The sequence below is a fragment of the Diorhabda sublineata genome, chromosome 9 (assembly GCF_026230105.1).
Source record: "Diorhabda sublineata isolate icDioSubl1.1 chromosome 9, icDioSubl1.1, whole genome shotgun sequence".
In the NCBI taxonomy this organism is placed as follows: domain Eukaryota; kingdom Metazoa; phylum Arthropoda; class Insecta; order Coleoptera; family Chrysomelidae; genus Diorhabda; species Diorhabda sublineata.
In genome coordinates this window covers 2,178,507-2,202,490 of record NC_079482.1, presented here as the reverse complement: position 1 = coordinate 2,202,490, position 23,984 = coordinate 2,178,507, and the positions used below count along the sequence as shown (strand labels likewise).

The 23,984-nt window shown below is 30.2% G+C and overlaps 3 protein-coding genes across 6 annotated transcripts in view; 1 reads left to right on the top strand and 2 right to left on the bottom strand.

Annotated features, from left to right (window-relative positions):
* Positions 1-632: 632 nt before the first annotated feature.
* On the bottom strand, positions 633-17,247 carry LOC130449047 (girdin-like). The gene is made up of 17 exons (XM_056786690.1): positions 16,750-17,247; positions 16,537-16,654; positions 15,354-15,509; positions 14,915-15,241; positions 13,955-14,123; positions 13,708-13,893; positions 13,220-13,651; positions 9,426-11,144; positions 7,353-7,525; positions 7,120-7,282; positions 5,057-5,133; positions 4,765-4,999; positions 2,977-3,074; positions 1,348-1,594; positions 1,149-1,282; positions 984-1,067; positions 633-905 (listed from the first exon to the last, which is right to left on the bottom strand). Exons 1-17 carry the CDS (start codon positions 16,793-16,795, stop codon positions 749-751), a joined length of 4,521 nt encoding a protein of 1,506 aa, XP_056642668.1. The 5' UTR covers positions 16,796-17,247; the 3' UTR covers positions 633-748.
* Positions 17,248-17,250: 3 nt separating this feature from the next.
* LOC130449053 (probable ATP-dependent RNA helicase DDX56) lies at positions 17,251-19,569 on the top strand. Its single transcript, XM_056786702.1, has 2 exons — positions 17,251-18,228; positions 18,688-19,569. The coding sequence occupies exons 1-2, from the start codon at positions 17,339-17,341 to the stop codon at positions 19,451-19,453; spliced, it is 1,656 nt and encodes a 551-aa protein (XP_056642680.1). The 5' UTR covers positions 17,251-17,338; the 3' UTR covers positions 19,454-19,569.
* Positions 19,560-23,984, bottom strand: part of LOC130449048 (monocarboxylate transporter 12-like) — a 126,734-nt gene continuing 122,309 nt past the window's right edge. For all 4 annotated transcript variants that reach the window (XM_056786693.1, XM_056786691.1, XM_056786694.1 and 1 more), the window contains one exon: positions 19,560-22,684. In XM_056786693.1, coding sequence (XP_056642671.1) covers positions 22,377-22,684 — 308 coding nt within the window. In that variant the 3' untranslated portion in view covers positions 19,560-22,376. The remainder of the gene's footprint in view (positions 22,685-23,984) is intronic.

The window sequence follows — 23,984 nt, the reverse complement described above, 5'->3', positions numbered from 1 at the left end:
TACACAAGTGCCAAAGACAGTGACATCTGTACACTAGATAACAAAATGGCCGTTTAATCACACTGACAATTACATTTGGAGTCTAGAGGCACTAGAGGGAGTAATATACGTGAATTAGATAACAAAATGGTCGTTGTAACTGTCATTACGATACATACGTTTGAGGGCGGAAAATTAGACAGCTATATAACAAAATGGCCGTTAATTGATATCAGTCATTGATACTTTGTGTCAGTAGTCGTTACAGGATATCCACATCTGTTAACTATATAATAAAATTGCCGTTAATTGATATTTTGAATACACAAGTGCCAAAGACAGTGACATCTGTACACTAGATAACAAAATGGCCGTTTAATCACACTGACAATTACATTTGGAGTCTAGAGGCACTAGAGGGAGTAATATACGTGAATTAGATAACAAAATGGCCGTTAAATCACGCCTGTTATTAATACGCTACAAGAATTATAATCTGTCAAATGGATGACAAAATGGCCGGTCTATGTGGTATCATTTAGATATGGCATTAGAGGGCGAGACTTCTGTCAATTATATAACAAAATGGCTTCCGGTTTATAGATCTCTGTTGGATATACGAATCAGTTTCAATTTGAAACAAATAAAAAACGTTTTTATAATGGCACTTGCTAATAAACACTTTTAATTTAAATATTCAAAATTAACACAAACGTAAAAAAAATAGAAAAGGGCGGTAGAAAAAAAAAACGTACGAATAATAATCTCTTCAATATGGCGGGGTGCCGATTCGATGCGATATGATCCTAAAAAAATCATCGAGCGGACATATTTTGTACTCGGTCGTCATTTTACATTGCCAATGGACGCATACTACTCCGATAAGAAGCAACAAAGGAACGCACATCACCCACATTATGCAGTTACTAAAAAAAGAAAGGAAATTTAATTGTCACGCCTGTCAGCTGTCAAAACAACTATTTCGAGGTTATATATTCACTCACCTACCACTCGACTGTTTTTCTTTGGTATTTTCATTCGAGTTTTTTGAAGGAGAAGGAGAAGATTTTGTTTGAACTGGGAAATGTCTAAAAAAAATTATTATAATAAGCGACTAACCTCAAATAATTTTTTTTTTCGATAAAAATTTAATTAGAATGAGAATTTACGTGTTTCCTGGTGATTTAGTATCCTCTAGGTCCTGTTTGAGTATGGCCATATAATTCGTAACCAAATTCCAACACTTGGTCATCCTCAATTCGCAATTAAGTACGCCGAGTTGTCCAGCCGATTGCATCAAATCCTTAAACCGATCGAATAAACACAAATTAAGAAAAAAAAGTTTCGAATCGAGTCCGTTTTACCGACCTGCATCATGAATCTGACGTCTTCCAATAATACGTACACCGGATTAATGGAATCCTTGGCGCCTATGCAATTGTGGTCTCTCAAACGCATCGATATGTCCTTGAGCAAATATTGGTATTTCCTGTATTTTTGGTTACAAGCGGTTTTTTGTTTACGCAATCGATTTTTGATATCTTTAGAATCCAAACTCACTTGAATAGCGAAGGCTGTGAATATTTCTTCGGTTTCTTCTTTTGTTAGTTTCACCCTGTATCATTTGTATCGGTTCAAACCGGTTTCATACAATAAATGATCAAGAAGAAGTAAAATAATGATAAAAAGCGATTTGTATATATATTTGATTGTGAAAATTGAAAATTGTGAGAATGTTTCAATCCTCCCCCGTATTTATAACATGAAAATTAGTTAAAAAACATTTTAAACGCATCAAATCACAACGATATTGTTGTTGATCATGAAATTAACCACCTTTTGTTGTTATTTTTTAATCGTTTTGTATAAAAGAACAATTTTTTTGAAGAAATTTTGAAAATTTTTAAAAATCTCATAATAAATTTTCCTAACAACAATCTTTTATATCAATTTCCAAATATCTCCGAAATAAAGTTGCACTCGGCAACGTCGCTTACAGTGAAATTTCTATTTCATTGCTATTATTTCGTGTATTTTGTATTTCCCGCTCGAAATATTCTAACCTACGAAAAAACTGTTTTTTTTTATTGGTAAATTATGTGGCAGCGTTGCCAAAATGATGAGTATAAAAATTTTATATAAGAGATGATCGTAAATTTTTCAATCTTCCCTCGTATTTTTATCAACATGAAAAAGAAATAATTTGATTTCTAATTATTTACGTAACATTTTTAAATTTATACACAAAAAATTTATTAAAAAAAAAAGATTAGTATAAATTTAGTTTTAAATATACATTTCAGATCATATAATTAAACTTGGCAACATCATATATCGTTAAATTTATATAATTAGTGATAATTTGTCATATTTCGTAATTCCCGCGAAAACTATTAGATCATAGAATTACATGCACTGCTAATTTATAATCATACACGACTATGTATGATTAATTATGTCTGCTTTCGATGATTCCAAATGAATCGAAATTATATGAGAGAATCGAATATAATATAAATATGAAAAATTAATTCCTTTTCGAGGAATCGATTACCAATTCCGAATAGATTCAGGTTATAACAATTCAAATAGAAAATGAACGAATGAAATCGAATCGATTTTTGACAAATTGAATTTCTCGTTACTTTATGATCTAAGATCTTAACCTATAAATTATTGTTATTGTGTTGATGATTTGATTGAGTTGCGACGTTAATTAATTGAAATATATAAATATTTCAAGTCTCAAAATAAATAAGTTCATCGAAAATGTTTGAATCTACTCCTGTTTTTTTGGTAAATATGAAAATATAAACGGAAATTAATAGGAAACCATCACAATATAGATTGAATTTACTGTGTTTAATCATAATGTTTGGAATCATTTAATAAATAAAATGGTAGAAATGGTAAAAGGAACAACAGATACGAGTGAAAAATTAATAAATTAGTGTTATCTAGACAAGTAAGTTGATTAATTAATATATTAAAACTTACTTTGGGCTATTCTCATGCAAACCCAATTTTTCCAAAAGAGTATCTGATAAATGAGGGAAGGCGTCCTGTATTCGTAAATCAAAAGAAAATAGAGGCAACTGAAAATAAAAAACATGCAATAACACAAATACACCATTAATTCATTTACATAAATTTACTGTACGAAGTTTTGGATTTTGTATATGGAAATAACGGTAGAAATCACAGTTTTTTCACATTAAAAGTATTTTAAAAATTAGTGTCAACATTTTTGTAGTAGCAATTTCATATTGCCTCCAATTTGTTTCCTACACAAACATCTCTTCTTCCAAATTCTGAGTTTTAATAAAGTCCAGAATCTACTCTGGTTTCGAGAAGGTTAGATCTTCTCTACTATAAAAGTCTTGCTTGAGACATCCCTCAAATAAGCTGACAATGAAGAAATATCCAATCTAATCCTCATTAAACGTAATTCAAATGCTTCTAGAATGAGAAGCACCATATCTAATGTATCTTCGGGCTAATCAAAGACGGTTAACCATATTCTCCGTATATAATCTACTTTGTTAATTTATAACTAAAATTTTAATTCTTAAGCTATAACCAACAACCATCTCATCGTGTTGGTTTGTTAACATACACAAGTTGAATAACTTAACTCGGTACTTTGGAAAAAACTATTTATGTGGATATTTATGGTCTTTGAAGTCACATCAATATAAAATAAAAGTAATTTGATACGTTAATGGAATTTAAAGCGTCTAAGGGACACTTTGAATAGCTTATCTATGACGTTGGTTGCCATTAGGAGCGGTCAGTGTACAATAATTCTTATCGAATACAATTATAAATTAAAATTAGGAAATCTCAGACGATACGTTAATGGAGGGTAAAATAAGGGAGACTTGATTCTGTAAATTAATTTGCTCTTTCTTCTTCATTACATCCCTATCGATGCTAGTTGGTTGGAGACTCCGGATAACAAGTTGGGTTCTTCTAGGTCTTCTATTGCTTCTTTGAATCAGAGCAGGGAGCTTGCAGTGTGTTTCAGTTGTAACACTTTTAGCGTCACAGGTCTCGGTCAAGACTTTTGTGGTGACGATTGTCATTGTATCCCAAATGTCTTCAGAACTGAGCATTACCTTGAACAAGGTCTCAGGTGTGATACCTTGCTTCAGCGTGGCTTCCAGCTCTGTCAGTATGTCTAAAATCTTAAAAATTTTAAAGTCATGCTCCTAGTAAGTGTATTGGTCTCCGTATTCATTTCCACATATCTTTCGATAGGAAATACTCAAGATGTTTGGACAAGAGTTTATCCATGATGAATAAGCTCCATAGATAAGTCGATAATTGAAGTCGAAATTTTATTTTCACATAAAATTTCTATTTATTTGTATTTTTGTTCCATCTACAATCAACGCAACCCAATTTTCGGTCGTTACTGTATATTTTTAAAAAAATGTACGAAAAAGATGAAAATTTTGGAAATTTGTTTAAAAAAGTGTGTAGCTTTTTAAAAAATATTCGTTAATACATTTTAAAATAAATTATTTATTTCCTTTAATTTATGATACGGAATTAAACTTGGCAACATTGCTTAAGTTATATATGAATTCGTCTAGAAACGTTTGTAATTTTTTTTATAAAAACAATTTTATAGCAAATTATAGACAAAATAAATTACAGCGTTGCCAAGTAAAGCTCATTTGTCGCACAGTTAATGAATAAAAAATTGTCACAATTATTTGTATGAATATTGAAACAAATATAAATAAAGGATTTTATTGTAATAATAAAAACTAAACTCACGTGGTTAAATCGATCGTAATGGTTATCTTCTTCTTCGTCTTCTTCTTCTCTTTCTATTGCCAAGCTAACCTTGACATTCCGACTGTCGGGACTGCGGGTGTGTATGTCGCCATTTTCTTCTTGTTCATTTTCAACGTTGGATATTTCTATTCCTGGAGAATCTGGACTTACAGGTCTGGATAATTGCAACGTTGCCGGTCGAAGGGTGAATTTTTTAATATTCTTCGAATCCACACTAAAAAAATAATTTTGAAGGGGATAAACGTTTTGAGGATTTTTTTGAACGACTTACGAATTCGAATTGTACTGATTCATCGGAAGGAAATCTTGAAAATTGTCTTCATCTAAAGATTCCATGTTTTTGGAAGACTTAAAAACGAAAAAATTGGATATTAAAATGAGGGAAAAAATAATAAAAAAAAATGTATAATGACAATTACTGTAAAGTTAGTGACATTTTGACGTATTTAATTTATCGCCAACTTTCCTTTGGAAAAAATGACAAAATCCCCAACTGCAATTCAAGAATTTACCGTTTTCAATATGACAGTTATAGGTTACGTTGAAACAACGTTGCCGGATTCGGAAAATAATACGGAAATTACAGAAATTTGAAATAGTGAGGTTATGTCGATATTTGATGTCAAAAAATAATACAAATATAATTAATGGGGTTTGGATATAAATATTTACAAATATTAAAAAAAAATTATATTTTAACAACGTTGCCAGTGTTTAAAAATAGTACGGAATATGGGGAAAAGCGAAACAATGAGGTTATGTGTAATATAATGGAAAAATTGACATTTTAACAACGTTGCCAGTGTTCAAACATAGTACGGAATATGAGGAAAAGCGAAACAATGAGGTTATGTGTAATATAATGGAAAAATTGACATTTTAACAACGTTGCCAGTGTTCAAACATAGTACGGAATATGAGGAAAAGCGAAACAATGAGGTTATGTGTAATATAATGGAAAAATTGACATTTTAACAACGTTGCCAGTGTTCAAACATAGTACGGAATATGGGGAAAAGCGAAAAAATGAGGTTATGTATGATATAATCGAAAAATTGACATTTTAACAACGTTGCCAGTGTTCAAACTTGGTACTGAATTTGGGGAAAAGCGAAACAATGAGGTTATGTATGATATAATGGAAAAATTGACATTTTAACAACGTTGCCAGTGTTCAAACTTGGTACTGAATATGAGGAAAGCGAAACAATGAGGTTATGTATGATATAATGGAAAAATTGACATTTTAACAACGTTGCCAGTGTTCAAACTTGGTACTGAATTTGGGGAAAAGCGAAACAATGAGGTTATGTGTGATATAATGGAAAAATTGACATTTTAACAACGTTGCCAGTGTTCAAACATAGTACGGAATATGGGGAAAAGCGAAAAAATGAGGTTATGTATGTTATAATCGAAAAATTGACATTTTAACAACGTTGCCAGTGTTTAAAAATAGTACGGAATATGGGGAATAGCGAAAAAATGAGGTTATGTATGTTATAATCGAAAAATTGACATTTTAACAACGTTGCCAGTGTTTAAAAATAGTACGGAATATGGGGAAAAGCGAAAAAATGAGGTTATGTGTGATATAATGGAAAAATTGACATTTTAACAACGTTGCCAGTGTTCAAACATAGTACGGAATATGGGGAAAAGCGAAAAAATGAGGTTATGTATGTTATAATCGAAAAATTGACATTTTAACAACGTTGCCAGTGTTCAAACTTGGTACTGAATTTGGGGAAAAGCGAAACAATGAGGTTATGTATGTTATAATCGAAAAATTGACATTTTAACAACGTTGCCAGTGTTTAAAAATAGTACGGAATATGGGGAAAAGCGAAAAAATGAGGTTATGTGTGATATAATGGAAAAATTGACATTTTAACAACGTTGCCAGTGTTCAAACATAGTACGGAATATGGGGAAAAGCGAAAAAATGAGGTTATGTATGTTATAATCGAAAAATTGACATTTTAACAACGTTGCCAGTGTTCAAACTTGGTACTGAATTTGGGGAAAAGCGAAACAATGAGGTTATGTGTGATATAATGGAAAAATTGACATTTTAACAACGTTGCCAAATCTTAAAAAATAATATGAAGATTGAGAAAACGTACATTAATATAACATTGACATTTGACATATGATATTTATAGCCAACTTTCAAAATCCACTAAATTGGAACGAAAAATCCCCAACTACGATCAACATGAAACGTTATACTTAAACATAGTTGCCAGATTTTGAAAAATTGAGGTTATGTCGACATAATTATTTTCAAATGATAAACGAGCAACAAACTTTTGGTCATAAATTCATACTTACAGTAATATCCAACAGCATGATAACTGTTTTTATATTTTCCACGATAACCGAAAGGACGTCTTCGATTTTTAACGATTGGCACAACTTAATATACGGCAAATCTTTAAATTTAGGATGGGATTCTATTTTCTTTTTCCATTGTCGAATAAATCTCGTGAACGCTCTGAAAATGTCAAATTTACAAACGATATTCTCATTTTTTTCTTTTTTTTTTTGAAAATTTTTCGATTTACCCGTTCAATTCCTGACAACATTCCGAAATGACATCGGTGAAATTAGAAATTTTATCCGAGGTCGTTTCTTCGCTTACACATCCATCGATACCATCCATTATACCATCAAAGTTATTCGTCGACATTCTTTCCAGTGTAGTTGCTTTGGTTTCGGTGGTTTCTCGAATTTTTTCCTGAAAATTTCATCTGAACCTAATGCCTGCAAGTAAGCTGGCAACAATGGTTTTCAAAGTGTGAAAAAAATTATGTCGAACAGCCCTTCGGACTATTTCGATACATAACAGGGAAAAAATTACAAAATTTATGTGCAGATAAAAATACAGATTGTTCCATTGATCAATTTCTTCTTCTTTCCCAGGTTACTTGGCCTTTATCTCATATAATTATTCAGTTATTCGATACTCTAGTTCGATGACATGAGGTTTTCAATTATATTTGACATTGATTTTTATAACGGGACAATCGGTATAAATAGACGATTGCTAACTAATTTCTGTGTTTTTGAAACGAAAAAAACCAAATTGTAACGTGTGAGTCAAAATGGAAATTTTTTTTTTTACTTATGATAATACCCTGTATAATAAATTATATATAAAATGTATCATTGGAATAATTCTGGTATTGAAAACAAAATAAAGATCGATCCTTGAAAACCATTATTGCGGTCATGGACAAATGTCTCTATAACTCCTGTCAAATGTCAAACGTCACAGAAAACGGTTTTTCGCTAATATCTTAGAAATGGTTGATTTTATTGAAAAAATTGTGGGAATCAAATTTGTAGTTTTGAATATTGTCTACAAAAAACGTAGTATAACTTTTTTTTGTAAAACTAAAGGTTTTTATGAAAAATTGATTTATATAACTTCAAGTTTGTGAATAATCATTTTTTGCCGCCATTTTTGTCAATATTTGGCTACTTGGATAACTTAAATGTGCTTCAACATCTATTCTATCTTGTAACAAAGAATTATCAAAAATAGAACAACTTTTAATAATATTTTAATTCGATAGATACCATCCAGATTTTTTAAAATCAACTTTTTTCGAAAACTGTAACTTTTACAAAAAAAAGTAATACCACGTTTTTTGTAGACAATTATTAGAGCTACAAATTTCATAATGAGCATTTTTTTCGTAAAACTAACCGTTAAAGAGATATTAATAAAAAACTGTTTTTTTTTGTCACCTTCAACTTCCAAAATCTTCTCAAATCAGGTCTAATAGTCTTTGAATGCGATAAAAGTATTTAGCAGATTGAAACTAATAAAAAAAAAACGAAATTTTAACAACGTTGCCAGATTTGCAAAATATTATGGAGATTGAGGAAATTTAAATCAAAGTGCAATGACTTTTATTGACATTTTGACATAAAGTTTCATTGCCAAACTTCAAATTCCACTAAATTACAACCAAAAAATCCCTAAAGCGATACGAGGATTTATCAAAATGGAATTCCGTTATAAATACTACTCGTGTCAAGTGTCAAATGTCACAAAAGACAGTTTTTCGCTAATATCTCTTTAACCGTTAATTTTATTGAAAAAATTGTGGGAATCAAATTTGTAGTTTTGAATATTGTCTACAAAAAACGTAGTATAACTTTTTTTGTAAAACTAAAGGTTTTTATGAAAAATTGATTTATATAATTTCAAGTTTGTGAATAATCATTTTTTGCCGCCATTTTTGTTAATATTTGGCTACTTGGATAACTTAAATGCGCTTCAATATCTATTCTATCTTGTAACAAAGATTTATCAAAAATAAAACGACTTTTTTTAATTTTTTTTTTTTTAATTCGATAGATACCATCCAGATTTTTTAAAATCAAATTTTCTCTAAAACTGTAACTTTTACAAAAAAAAGTAATACCACGTTTTTTGTAGACAATTATTAGAGCTACAAATTTCATAATGAGCATTTTTTTGTAAAACTAACCGTTAAAGAGATATTAACAAAAAACTGTTTTTTTGTGACATAACCTCAAATATACAATTTTTAACTATCTCTATATACCACAATTAGTTATTATTCACACAAATTATAATATTTAAACAATAAAACGTTACTTACATTCAATAATTCGAATTCGTTCTGCAACTTCAAGTAGGCCTCCTCCTTCTCCGTCAGCTCCATCAAAATATTAAATGTTTTAATATCGTAAGCCGTTGCTGCCGAAGTCAGGGCTTGAATTTTGACATCCCGTTCCAACAAAACCTTCGACAAACACGAAATCTCCTCATCCTTCTTCGCCAGATCCGATTGGTAGTTATCCAAATCGGTTTTCTGTTTGAATAAATGCGTAGACAACTCCATTATCCTATTTTCCGACAACAACTTGATTTTCTCATTTTCCTGGGTGACGTTGTTCAATTTGGTCACCAAATCCGCCGAAAGCTTATTTTGTAATATTTTAAAATCGACCAGTTGTTCATCCAGCTTTCCGACTGTACTTTTCTCAATTTCCAAAGCTTCCTGGGATTTTTTCAACGATATTTCCCTTTCGTTCAAAGTTATGAGAGCCTCGCTGTATTTTCCTTTCAAAATTTTCAATTCTTCAGTTAGATTCACTTTTTCAATACAGATACGTTTATAATAATCTTCTTGTTGATTTATTTTGTTATTAAGATCGTTTATTGTAGTTTGTAATTTTTCTACATCATCCGATTTGATTGTTAATCTCTCTTTCAGGGATTCGTTTTTGTATTTCTCCAATCTTAGCTCTTCCCTCAATTTTTCTATGGTTAGTTTCTGTTTTTCGAAGCTTCTATTTTTGAATAATCTCTGTGGTTTCTCTAGTGATAAACTAGATTCCGAAGAAGCATCTCCATCCGTATGTTTCCTATTTCTTCTTTCTTCTTCCACGTCTAATTCGCTCTTCACTCCACTATCTTCACATTCGTTATCATTTTCAGGTTTATTTTTGTTATTTTCCAAGTCAATTTTCATTTTTTCCAATTCTTTTATTTTGTAATGTAAAGTTTGTTCGAAATCCGTTAAAATTTTCACTGTATCCTTCCTATAACATTTTTGGTTTTCCTTTATAACATCCGCTTCATTTTTAAGTGCAACAATTTGATTTTTCAAATTTGTACATATTTCTAATTGTTCGTTATATTTAAAAACAATTTCTTCGTATTTTATTCTCATTTCTGATATTTCCAACGATGAATCGCAGTTTTTATCAACTTCTTTTTTATATTTTTCTCGTAATTCTTCTAAATTTTTCCTTAAATCTTCATTCGTTAACCATATTTGTCTTTTAACATCACCTTCGTTCCTCAATATATCCTGCAACTGTTTTATCCGAGTATTTTTTTCTTGTAAATCCTTTCTTAAATTAATCATTTCATTTGTTAAATCGACATTTTTGACCGGATCTTCTCTATTTCTTATCCTATTTTGCTCTATTTTGATTTTTAATTGTAATTCGTCTATTTGTGCTACTTTTTTAGCGAATTCTTTTTCCAAATTTTTATACATCGGTTCAAAATCGATTTTCTTTTCCTTGACGTTTAAAATCGATTCCAATCTATCGAAATCAAGTTTTAAAGCTTCTAATTGTTTCACTGTATCGAGTTTATCAGTCTTAATCTCTTCTTTTTCCAACATTAGATTAGTTAATTTTCTTTCTAAATCTTTCGCTTTATCTTGTACGTTACCATATTCTTTATTCAGCACTTTATTTTCTTCTTCCAAGGTATCGATTTTTTTCTGTAAACATTCGATTTCGTTTTTAAGGTCATCGTGATCGATACCATTCTTAACCTTGTGATCAAATTGCGGATCGACCTAAACAAAACAAAAATATTTATTCAATCAATAAAAAAATCGTACTATCACTTTACAACTACTCCTGGTATATATAAAATTAATTAAATATACTAACATTGTCACTGTTATGACGCAAATCCTCCCTACTACGGTCCAAGGTCATTTTACAATCGAAAAGTCGTTTACTAATATTATTTTCAAATTCTTGAAAACGTGATTGAAGAATAGGCAACAATGTTAAACTTTGGAAACAATTAAGACAAATAGTTTTACCACATTCTTTTGTATCACCCGTATAAGACTCTCCACAACATTCACATATTTTAAAATTGTCCATTTTTTTTCACGTTCTTAAGCCGGATCTGTTTCGTTACAGTAACAAAAACCGATGATGATAAGACGTTCTAGTTTTTTTGATCGTAGTTAGAATGTTTTGTCTACGAAATCACACGAAAATTGTTGATCGACAGATAAAAAATGTTTAGTTGTTCCAACTAGTTTCGATACTTGAATATTAATAAGTATTTTCTGAATGGTATGTCGAAATTACTTAGAATTGATTATATTTAGTGCTAAATATGTTACGTGACATCGTTTTAAACCACTCGTATGCGAATGGCAATAAATTTTGACTATTCACAACTAATGTGAATAAAAATAAAGATAAACAGGTATAAAAACGCCCCTTGATCTATGCCTGATGTTTACGTAGGGTGTAAGTTGATAAAACATTTGAAATGAATAAAATATTTCGTTATATTCTCACCTCGTCATACTGATAAACACTCCTATCGATTATTTCTGGGGATGTTTGTGTTACAAAGAGGGAAGATAATAAGATTCTAGTTAAAACTTAAGACAAATAAAGGCACATTTTAAAACGGCATTCTTATAAACGAGGTTAAATGGTAAATATGACAGATATTTTACATTGTTGCCATGTTGTAATTATTTTCAAATCGTTGTGATGAAATAATATTGTTAAATTGATAAAAATAAATTGATTCGATACGAAAAATAACTTTCCACGCAGTGTCAATACTCTATTTTTAATGGTAATAATTATATACGATAATATGATTATTTATAAAATATAAGTTACAAATGAATAATCTAACAAAATTTACTGATTTTATCAACAATAAATCTTACAACACCGAATATCGTTACAACACGCCTACCAACGTTTAGAATGTTATTTCCCCTTATAAATTAGTAGTGATTTCATTAATTGTTTGGTAATTTAGGTTTTGTTAAGTTGCTGTAATTGTTATAACAAAATTAATAAAGTAAATAAACGTTGTGTTGAGATAAATACGTTAAGTAATGAATCAGTGACTGAAAATTTAATAATAAAAACTTTTTTGAGTTAATGTACCGTGTGAAACATTTATTTTGAAGTATGTAAAATAACTTTCTTATTGTTATCTGGTCGTAGTCTTGCGAGAATGAATGCTTATCTGAAAAGGAATGTAGGACAGTGTTGAACAAAGACTCTTATCAATTGTTATGTTATTTTTAAATTAATTCCAAAGACTCTTATCAATTGTTATGTTATTTTTAAATTAATTCCATTTTTGATATGAAACTATATCAATATAATAAGCAGAAGACAACATCCTCTGATTATGAGTAATAAACATAAAAAAAAATTAATTGTTAATGACACTAAATTGGAATGAAAAAATGCAAAATATACTGGGTGTACTATGCTTATTTCAGTTAAGTAAATTACAATTCATCATAGAAATATGAAAAGTTGAGAATGAGTTTTTCATTTTAAAATAATAAAAGTATTTTTAGTAGTTAAATATAATAAGCAGAAGACAACGTCCTCTGATTATGAGTAATAAACATAAAAAAAATTAATTGTTAATGTCACTAAATTGGAATGAAAAATATACAGGGTGTTGATTTAACTATGTTTGTTTCAGTTAAGTAAATTGAATGAAAAGTTGAGAATGTCGAAATAGAGAAAAAAATATGGCGTTTATATTGAAGAAATATACAGGGTTTTTCATTTGAAAAAACCGTATTGGAAATAACTTCACATAACGATGCCATACATAATAAAATATGGAAACGTCACTTACCTGGAACAGTTCGGTTTGTAGAGATTCGTAGGGGCGGGCGTTGGGAACGGCGGCGCACCGAGCCTCCTCTCCGCCGTCTCCTTGATCTTGAACAACATTAGAACGTTCAAAACAAAAAATATTCGGTAAAGATCGCGTCGACATCGCGTTCAGAGAAAAGGATTTCCTCAACCCCGAACCGTTACAATTTTTCGGCGTACTAGAATTCAACACTCTATATAACATCTTCGGAGTTGGAGAATGAACTTTTTTCGTTAAGGGACTTTTGGATAAGAGACATTTATTTTTAACGGGGGATGAATAAATCGGGATGGTATTACCTCGGGCAAGGAAACTGCTCATTTCGTCCAAGCAGCTGTTGTAATGGGAGGAAAGGGAATAGCGTTTCGAGGAAAGCAGCTTCTCCAGATCCTGTTGTTTGTAATCCAAAACCTAAACACCAAAAATTTCGATTCGATTAAATTAAATTGAAATTTCGTTCCCCTCACCTCGTTTTCAGTTAAAACTTGTTCGAGCTCGGTCATTTTTTCGCATAATTTCAGTCGAAGTTCGTCGTTTATTTTCGAAAAAGTCGATATTTCGTGTTCCTTCATCTCCAATTCGGTTCTAAAACCAAAAATTTCGTTTTCCAAATTTTGTTTAGTCTTCGCGAAATGCGCTTCCTGTTCCACTATCTGCGAAACGTTAAAACGTCAAAAACCAAAACTTCTTCGGAAAACAATCTCGACATTTTACCTCTTTCTCTAATTTTTGAGCGTACTGGTTCAATTGAACGTTATCCTTCTCGAAAAACGTCAATTTTTTGTTGAGTTCTTCTATTCTCTTTTTACCCAGGCCGATCTCATCCCTCAATTCGTCTATGCAAGTTTTATTTTCCTGCACGTCTTCGTTAACTTGTTGTCCGCTAAAAAAGTAACAAAAAGAAGAAGAATATAATGAAAATCGAATGATAATAATGAAAATAAACGATATATGCGTCCTGGAGCCGGTCCTGTCCGGTTTTGGGAGAATTCCAAAATTCGGCGAAGGCGCGACACTTTTCATATACCCGGAATTCGTTTGATGTTTGTTTTCATCATAGTTTTGAACTGGCATCTACGAAAATCTATTTATTTCACTCTCACCAGTTGATTAAGTGATTTCATCGAATGAACACGTTTTCTAAGCAAAGTGCAGTGTTACCGGACTCAGATAGAAGAGGAGGAGACATTTTGGGACAATAATAAAGAAAAAGGAGGAAGAAAATTGTAACAAACTTGTCGAAACTTATCCAGAAATTAAAAAAAAAACAATCCACGTTGCATTAAGCACAAGTTTACAGAATTTCTCCAATATGGAACGAAAAACCAACGTGGAAGATGAAATTGTGGATGAAGACTGGGAGGTGATGGTCCAAGAGCAAAGTGATAATACCAAAAACTTTGTTATTTCAAAATTTTCACATAAATTTTGAGGTTATGTGAAAAAACTATAAATACAAAAGTTGTAGATCTTTTCATTTCCCACAACATTGCTATTAAACTTTTCACCATACGACTCACAGTTTTACAGATAAACCGTTTTTTACCCTACCTTAGATCGAATTTTTTTCCCATTTTTATTATATTCTCTTCTTTTTCCGAAACGTATCATCTTAATATCATTGTTTTGGTCTAATAAAAGTGTTAAAATATAATTTCGACATCTAATAATCACCTTTGTAGACGTGTTTTACATTTCTGTAGTTCCTCTTGTAATACTTCATTCTGGTCTTCGGAAAAGGCTAATTGCACCTTCAACATCTCCAATTCGCTGCTAACTTTGTTCAACTGATGTTGTAATTGCTTAACTTCTTCTTCTAATATAGTCTTTTCAGGTCCACCTATGCTAATATCTTTGGCTTGTTTGGTAGGAGACAGGTTATAACTTGAAACGTTAGACAGATTGAGCAGCCCTTCACAATTTAGAAGTTTTTGTCCGAAACTTGCCCGAGGGGTAGATTGTGTGTAAGGGAGTAATTTTTCATCGATAACGTTTAATTGACTACAAAAAAATAACATTTTCTTTATGGTATATATATATATATATATATATATATATATATATATATATATATATATATATATATATATATAGATATCGTTTCCGTTCTCACCTAGGGGTTCTATTGAAGACACCATCAGCGTCGTCTTCAGAGTGACTAGCTATTTTTTGTGTCCATTCATTCATAACTGTGAAAAACGTTTCGCCAGTAACAGATACGTTTTTATTTTCGGGGTCTAACATGTTTTTCAAAGTTTCTAAAGCCGATCTGAAATTTTGACACATTTTTTGATTGCTACATGAAATTTCTTATCATAAGACATGCATCTTTGTCTTTTTTTCAACAAGATACATGTAGAAACAAAGATTTAACCTCTTTGAAGCTGGTACAGTCATTTTAATATGGGTTCCTAAGCATACGGGAATAAAAAATGACAAAACACTTCCCAGGAAGAGAAACCAAAGGACTCTTGTTGGTGTGGAGCTTTATTTTATACAGAAATTTGATCCTGTGAAAGTATATGGGCGAATGAAATTCAAATTCACTTTATTTGAAGATACTCCAGAGATACTTCGACAAGAAATATATAAAATCGGTAAATTCCAAAAATAGTATGCCAAATATTACCAAAATAAAATAATTTCCACTTGGTTTTCAACTTTCCACATTATAAAAATTGGTAATCTTTGAAAGTTTTTCTTGATGTTTAATTTAAATTGAATTTAAATATTAACGAGACATATTTGTATCTTTGACTCAACACTAATTTGCATAAAATAACCATCAAGGAAAAAATAACACATTTGCATTACAAATTTCACGACACTTACTGGTAAATATTGAATAAACATTACTGAAATATATTGGAATTTATCAAATTAAAAGTATTGTAGCTAAAAGTGATAAATAAAGTAAAATAGTTGATTAGAGAGAAGCTGATAATGAGATAGTTTTTATATTTATAATATTTGGTAATTATTAAGATCCCACAGGAGAAATATCATTAAAAAATTAATATAAATGTGTTTGTTAACCATGAAATTTAATGGTCTATAACCAATAGTACAATGTCAGCTTAAATTATATAAAAAAAAATGAAATAGGATAATTTTACAAGGACTATTATTCTTTTATGAAATAGTTGCTACATTGTTTGGAGATTATAATATTAGTTATCAGAATTGAGCAAACAAACTAATCAAATAAACTTATTTTAAAAATTATGACAATAATGTAATAAACACTTTAAATCTCATGAAAATATATGAATTATTATATTTGAAAATGTACTTACAGATCTTCCAGCAAATAGGGCCTTATAAACTCAATTATCTCCGAAGTAGGGACCATATTCACGTTTTGGGGGTCACAGGAAGAGTAGATGTTTTTCATGACAATTTCCATTGTTGGACCTAAAATAATCATTGCTAAGAAATATAGTTTAATGAATAATAACTTGAATTAAGTGACAATTTATTATGACTTTTTATTTCTCGGGTTTACTTACCACAACAACTAGTGTCTAAAGCTATATTCGGTATATCTTTATCCATTTTTCGATTTAAGAACACACACACACTAATAGTTGAAAAAATAAACAAAAAAAATTCAACCTAAAAACACTTATACATATAAACTAAATTAATGTAATTCTTATTATAAGTTAGTTGGTGTTGATGATCAAAATATTGAATATTAACATAAATAATATTTATATTCTTGTAACAACAACATTCTACACCATTTTCACACCCAAACAAGTTTTAAATTTTATTTTTTTTACGCATGCGTTTATTTGTGAGGTTAATTTGACTTGCCGACTTAACCAATAGAACACAAATGATTCAATCAGTAAGTTATAATGAAATATATCCACATATATTGTGAAATTATTACGTTCATTATATCTAATGAATCAAAACAATATAAAAATTCTAATAATAAATAAAAAAAAATAATTTTCTAAAATATTTCCGATCGATTACAATCAACTCACCTTAACCATATGTCATAAATAAAAAAGAAGAATGAATACATTATAAAGAGGTTATGTTTTGTAATAGCACATGAATGTTTTTTAATTATTTTGCGTGAAAATGACTGAAGAAACGGACATAAAACCATTGCAGTTTCATGAAATGGAATTGGATGATCGTATATTGAAAGCTATAGCAAAGTTAGGATGGCAACAACCCACAGTGATTCAAGAAAAAGTTATTCCGTTAGTGTTAGAAGGAAAAGATGTATTGGTACGAGCTAGAACGGGATCGGGTAAAACAGCAGCTTTTCTTTTACCTGTGATCCAAAAAATTTTAATTCTCAAACAATCGGCTTTACAACAAGAAACTAAAGCCCTGATATTAGCACCAAGTAGAGAACTATGTCATCAAATATGTGGAGTGATTAAGGATTTAACTATAAAATGTTCCAGAGAAATAAGATATGTAGATATATCTTTACCAGTGGATTTAAGTGTGCAAAAACCTTTGTTGGTCGAAAAACCTGATATAGTTGTAGGAACCCCTGGTCGAACTTTACAACACATCAAGGCAGAAAACTTAAATTTCAAAAAATCGTTAGATTTCGTTGTGATCGACGAAGCAGATTTAGTGTTTTCCTTTGGTTATGAAGAAGAAATGAAAGAACTAATTCATCATTTCCCAAAAATCTATCAAGCTATTTTAGCATCTGCAACTTTAAGTGAAGACGTTAAAAACCTAAAAATGTCCATTCTTCGCAATCCAGTGTCAGTTAAGCTCGAAGAACCCGAACTGGCCCCATCAACTCAATTAACACATTATCATTTGAACGCCGAAGAAATGGACAAAGCTACTATACTTTACACTTTATTGAAATTGCACTTAATTCGAGGAAAAACTATAATTTTTGTTAACACAGTTGATAAATGTTATAAAATCAAACTTTTCTTGGAACAATTTGGGATAAGGACGTGCGTTTTGAATTCTGAATTACCAGCTACAATTCGGTAAGTACTAAAATACTTGATATAATAATGTGAGGTTAGGTTATTTTCTTTTCCTTATAATTGCCCTTTGCTTATATAATTATGCAGCAACTTGCTGTATTTGAGAATATTCAAATTGGCTATGTAAGAAGAAAAGATAATGAAATCACTGAACATTATCGCATTTGACACATAGCTGTGGTATTTCTAACCTATATATGCGAATATGAAAATATGATATCAAATTGCGAAATATGACAATTCGAACTAGTGCGCATGTGTAAAGCAAAATCTTTCAGATAGCAACCTCTGTGGACTATATTAACACGGTTTTTAACCTCGATTTGTTGACATTGACATTGTTGACGTTGAAAAATTGGTTTTAAAAGATTTTTTGATTACTTTTTTTTTATCAAAAACTAACCTAAAACCTACAAATAGACCAACCACAGTGTGTTTAATAATTTTTTTTTCTTCAAGTTGTCATTCCGTGAACCAATACAATCAAGGGATGTACGACATAATTATAGCTTCAGATGAATACGCTTTAGAGAAACCTTCATCGTTAAGTAACCAAGATAAAAATAAAAAAACGAAGAGGAGGAAAGATAAGGAGAGCGGGGTTTCCCGTGGAATAGATTTTCAGCACGTAGCGAACATTATAAATTTCGATTTTCCCTTGGACGTCCAGTCGTATATTCACAGGGCCGGTAGAACTGCTAGAGGGAACAGTCAAGGTAGCGTGTTGTCTTTTGTGAGCATGAAAGAAATCCCTTTGAGGGAAAAAGTGGAAAAGAAATTGAAGAACGACGAAAGCGAGTCTTCATTTTTCAAATCGTACCAATTCAAATTGGAGGAAGTGGAGTCTTTTAGGTATAGAGCCAAAGATGCTTGGAGGGCCGTTACTAGAATCGCAGTAAGGGAAGCTAGATTGAAAGAAATCAAACAGGAAATATTCAATTGTCAGAAATTGAAAAGTTATTTCGAAGATAATCCAAACGATCTGCAGGTGTTGAGGCATGATAAGTGTTTACATACCGTTAAAATTCAGCAACATTTGGCAGATGTTCCGGAGTACATAGTCCCGCCGACGTTGAAAAGTTTAGCGAATATCACAAAGAAAGGGAAAAAGCGGGAATGGAGGAAAATGTCCGAAAGCTCCAACTCAAAGTTCCAGATGAAGAAATCTAATCCGTTGTTGAGTATGCAGTTCGAAGGTTTTAATAAAAAGAAAAAGAAAAATTAATAAAGACCTTCGTTTAATTTTGTTTTTATTTCACTGTATTCCTAATATATTTAATACAAACAACCCCTTAAAGTGTTTTTTGGGTACAGAAAAAAATAAAACTGAATTGTTTCGAATATTATATTACTAATGTATATATAAATAATAATAACTACACAGTATTTGTCTACAGATACACACAAAAATTATTATTTACAAAAATGGGCGTATAAATACCAATTTATTCAATTTTTTTCGTTATACAACAAACCCGATGAAGAATAATAGTAACCGAAACGTTTAAAAAAACATCAAAAGTCGGATAATGAAATATAACCTCAAAAAAATACCAATGAGATTAATTAAGCATGTTTTACTAATTTGACATCAGTTCCAAAATACTAAATAGACTGTTTACACTAGAACTACACCATCATTCACAATTACACTCTGTAACAGACGTTCAGGGATTAAAACCAAATAGTGTAATTGTCGGTGTGGTTAAGTATGAATATCACTGTTCATAAAATTTTAACCAACTTTATTTCAATTTACGTTAGTAGAACCATATAGGGCTTTTAAAAGAAAATAATACACCAACTTATTGGTTTGTATGAAAAGTCAATAAAAAAAGATTTATATTAATCAATATTAGTTTGTCTATGGTAACAAATGAACTGCCAAGATTAAAAAAGAAGAAGAATTAACCTCCCGGTGTGACGTGTTTCAATCCTATCTCCAGCTGTCACGATTTAACATTTTTGTTTATAAATATGTTGTTGTATAACTTTCTCAAAGTAGATGAATCCATCAAAAAAAAAATGAAAAAATATTAGCTCCAAGAACAATTTTTTTGTGAATAAATTATTCCATGGTTGTACAATGAATAAAACGCGTTTTTATGGCATCAGTTAAGAGGTAGTCTTAATATAATAACGTATGTAAGTCATTTATCTCTTCATAAATACTAGAAATATTATATCTAAACGAGTTTGTTTAACAATTGTCTAAACCGAATTAAACTCACAATCACTTTGGTTGAACGCTACCAATCTTCATAATTCCACAAGGCACGCAATAATTTCAGTCAATTTATTAAAAATAAAACGTTTTATATTACTTTCGATCATTTATTCGACTCTAGGGAATTGTTTTTTTTCCAATTATTTTAAGATTATTTCATAGGTTTTTTGGGTATAGTTATGAAAAGATGAATCCTACAATTTTGTCGTATATCTCCAAAAATATCGATTTTAGATTTATGTAGTACTATTCTTTTGGCTGTTATGACTTGAAATATCTCGACAGGATGAATTCACTAGAAACTATTTGTTTCAAATTGTGAAAGAGGGTATAAGATTTTATTCAAATATAAGTGTTGAAAATTGGAGAACTTCTTCCTATTTTGTGACGATTCTTTGGACTCTTCCAGAATCATTTCTAGAGATAAAAACCTAGAAACGTTGATTTGAAACGAATATTGAGGGACTACTTTCATTAAGCACGTTTCTAAAGATTCTTTTGTATCTAGAATCTTTTAGAACAACTTTTAAGAAGAAAGCTGGTGCTAATAAAAGAATTTTTGGCATATAGACCTGGAAAACAGTTTAAAATTCTTTTCAAATGAGAATTAGCTCAATTAAATAAGGCCGTAAAGACTTTTTTTGGATCTTGAAACTTCTAGAAGGGCTTTTAAGTAAAAATCTAGTGCTAAAATCAGAATTTTTGGGATATGGACATCGAAACAGAGTTTAAAATTCGATTCAAACGAGAATATCGACACTCAAACTTGTCAAATTAAGTTTCAATTTGATTAAAACGAAATTGAGTTTTTAAAATAAAAACTCGAAGACATTAGGTTAGTTAATTTGACCTCTGTCGATATGTTGTGGATCATAACAACCAAAAGCATAAGTTTAGATAAAAATGGTGTATAACCTTTATTAAAGAGCTTTTTATGAGCTTCCTTGTTTGTTGAAAACTTTTTTCCCTAAAATCAATATTTTCGGAGATATTTCGTAAAATGTTTATAACTTTGGAGGGGACTGGGGAAAATTTTTTGCCAAAAATTTCACCAAATCGAAGAAATCTTTTCGGAATTTTATCAGACTTTTTTTTTAAATTTCGTGATTGCAAGTTTAGTTGGTTTTAGTTTATATCAAGTCTAACCTAATAAATAGACATTTTTTTTATAGTTTGTTCAAGGAAAAACGTTTTTCAGCTAGATAGTTTTTAAATAAAACAGATTTTCTCACATATATTTTATTTTTCATATTAATCGATAGTTATTTTATACCATATTTCAAAATAATAGTTTTCAAATGTTCAAGCTATGAAATTTTCTTAAAGAACTACAATTGAAATAAAAACCGATAATAGTGGCATAATTTTTATGGATATATTGATAAATTGAAAGTAGTGACAACAATGTGAAGTTATAAAAATTAGATTTCTATGACATGGTTAGTTGTTGGTTAGCCGCCATCACGTTAACATTGTTCTTCTAGATAAATTTGTTGATTATAATAAAAAAATTAAACAAAAACATTATTTCTGTTTAAAATAATGAAAATAGCAGAATTTGTGAAAAATATTTATAGTGCTAAAGGTGTGTTTACATTTTAACACGTTCCAGGTAAGTTTATTGCTTCTATTATTACTTTTATTATTGATTGAATATTTTAAGTGTATTGAAGCTCGAAAAAATTATTTGGAAAGTTGATACTTTCTAACAAATTTCTATTAATACCGCGTAAAATTGTACTTCTACTGGAAACATTAAAATATTTCGTAAAAATAAATAAGACAACAAGAAAAATAGGTTATGAATTATGACTTACACAATTTCGTACTTTGTACATCTCGATTTTATTCTGGAAAACCGTTTCACCATAAACAAACTATAATTATTCAATTCAAACACTCCATTTTTTTTAATATTAATCTAAACCGAGGATTCGTCTATAACTGTAATAACTCTATTAGGAAAAACTTTCCATTTTCCGTTTCCGCTTTTGTTGAGGCCGTTTTCTTCTTCGTTGATGGTTTCGTCGTTGGTCTGTGTCGGTTTCGATCTAGCCAACGACCAACGTCTCCCTTTCCTGTCCAATATCACAGGCATTTCGGCTATTAAATTATTTTCGAACTCGCTAAGCATTAAATAATTTTCTACTTTATTACACGACGTAATACAGTCTCCTATATAGTCCAAATCATCTAACAAGTTATCTGGAAGGTCCATATCGGCTATACCTGAAAACGAATTGTGAACCTTGGCAACGTTGTAATTTATAATACAGACTCGAAATTTTATAACAATAATCTAAATAACTAAATAATAAATTGAAGTTTACCTGTATTTTACTATTTTTTTATTAAATGTAATAAAGTAATTGCGTTTTATTGTATATTTGGAAAATAAAAAAATATACCTGGAAGTTTATAAGTGAGTATAAATTAATTGTAATTCAAAACGTCCAGAGAACAAACAAAATGAGGTTAGGTAGTGAAAATATCTATTGTTTGTTGGTAAGTAATAAAAAAGAAGAAAATAGGCGTAAATAAAAATTGTATGGAAAACAAAAGAATCAAATAACGTAACGACATTTGACAGTAGTTCAAATATACCGTTAGGGTGAAAAAAACCATAGTGACGTCAGTGTTATTACCTCAACGAAAAATAAAAATTTATACCGGGAGGTTTAAAAATGAGTATACAATTCATTGCGATTCAAATCGTCGATGGAACAATCAAAATGAGGTTGGGTAGTGAAAATATCAATTTTTTTGTTGGTAAGTAATAAAAAAGAAGAAAATAGGCGTAAATAAAAATTGTATGGAAAACAAAAGAATCAAATAACGTAACGACATTTGACAGTAGTTCAAATATACCGTTAGGGTGAAAAAAACCATAGTGACGTCAGTGTTATTACCTCAACGAAAAATAAAAATTTATACCGGGAGGTTTAAAAATGAGTATACAATTCATTGCGATTCAAATCGTCGATGGAACAATCAAAATGAGGTTGGGTAGTGAAAATATCAATTTTTTTGTTGGTAAGTAATAAAAAAGAAGAAAATAGGCGTAAATAAAAATTGTATGGAAAACAAAAGAATCAAATAACGTAACGACATTTGACAGTAGTTCAAATATACCGTTAGGGTGAAAAAAACCATAGTGACGTCAGTGTTATTACCTCAACGAAAAATAAAAATTTATACCGGGAGGTTTAAAAATGAGTATACAATTCATTGCGATTCAAATCGTCGATGGAACAATCAAAATGAGGTTGGGTAGTGAAAATATCAATTTTTTTGTTGGTAAGTAATAAAAAAGAAGAAAATAGGCGTAAATAAAAATTGTATGGAAAACAAAAGAATCAAATAACGTAACGACATTTGACAGTAGTTGAAACATACCGTTAGGGTGAAAAAAACCATAGTGACGTCAGTGTTATTACCTCAACGAAAAATAAAAATTTATACCGGGAGGTTTAAAAGTGAGTATACAATTCATTGCGATTCAAATCGTCGATGGAACAATCAAAATGAG

What these genes read in the sequence shown, in the direction of transcription:
- LOC130449047 (XM_056786690.1), bottom strand. Translation starts at nt 16,795, where the DNA reads ATGGATAAAGATATACCGAATATAGCTTTAGACACTAGTTGTTGTG. An exon ending in ACGAATTCGAATTATTGAAT is followed by an intron (nt 7,526 to 9,425) that starts GTAAGTAACGTT and finishes TGAAATTTTCAG; the next exon opens with GAAAAAATTCGAGAAACCAC. An exon ending in ACTAAATCACCAGGAAACAC is followed by an intron (nt 1,068 to 1,148) that starts GTAAATTCTCAT and finishes AATTTTTTTTAG; the next exon opens with ACATTTCCCAGTTCAAACAA.
- LOC130449053 (XM_056786702.1), top strand. Translation starts at nt 17,339, where the DNA reads ATGACTGAAGAAACGGACATAAAACCATTGCAGTTTCATGAAATGGAA. An exon ending in GAATTACCAGCTACAATTCG is followed by an intron (nt 18,229 to 18,687) that starts GTAAGTACTAAA and finishes TTTTTCTTCAAG; the next exon opens with TTGTCATTCCGTGAACCAAT.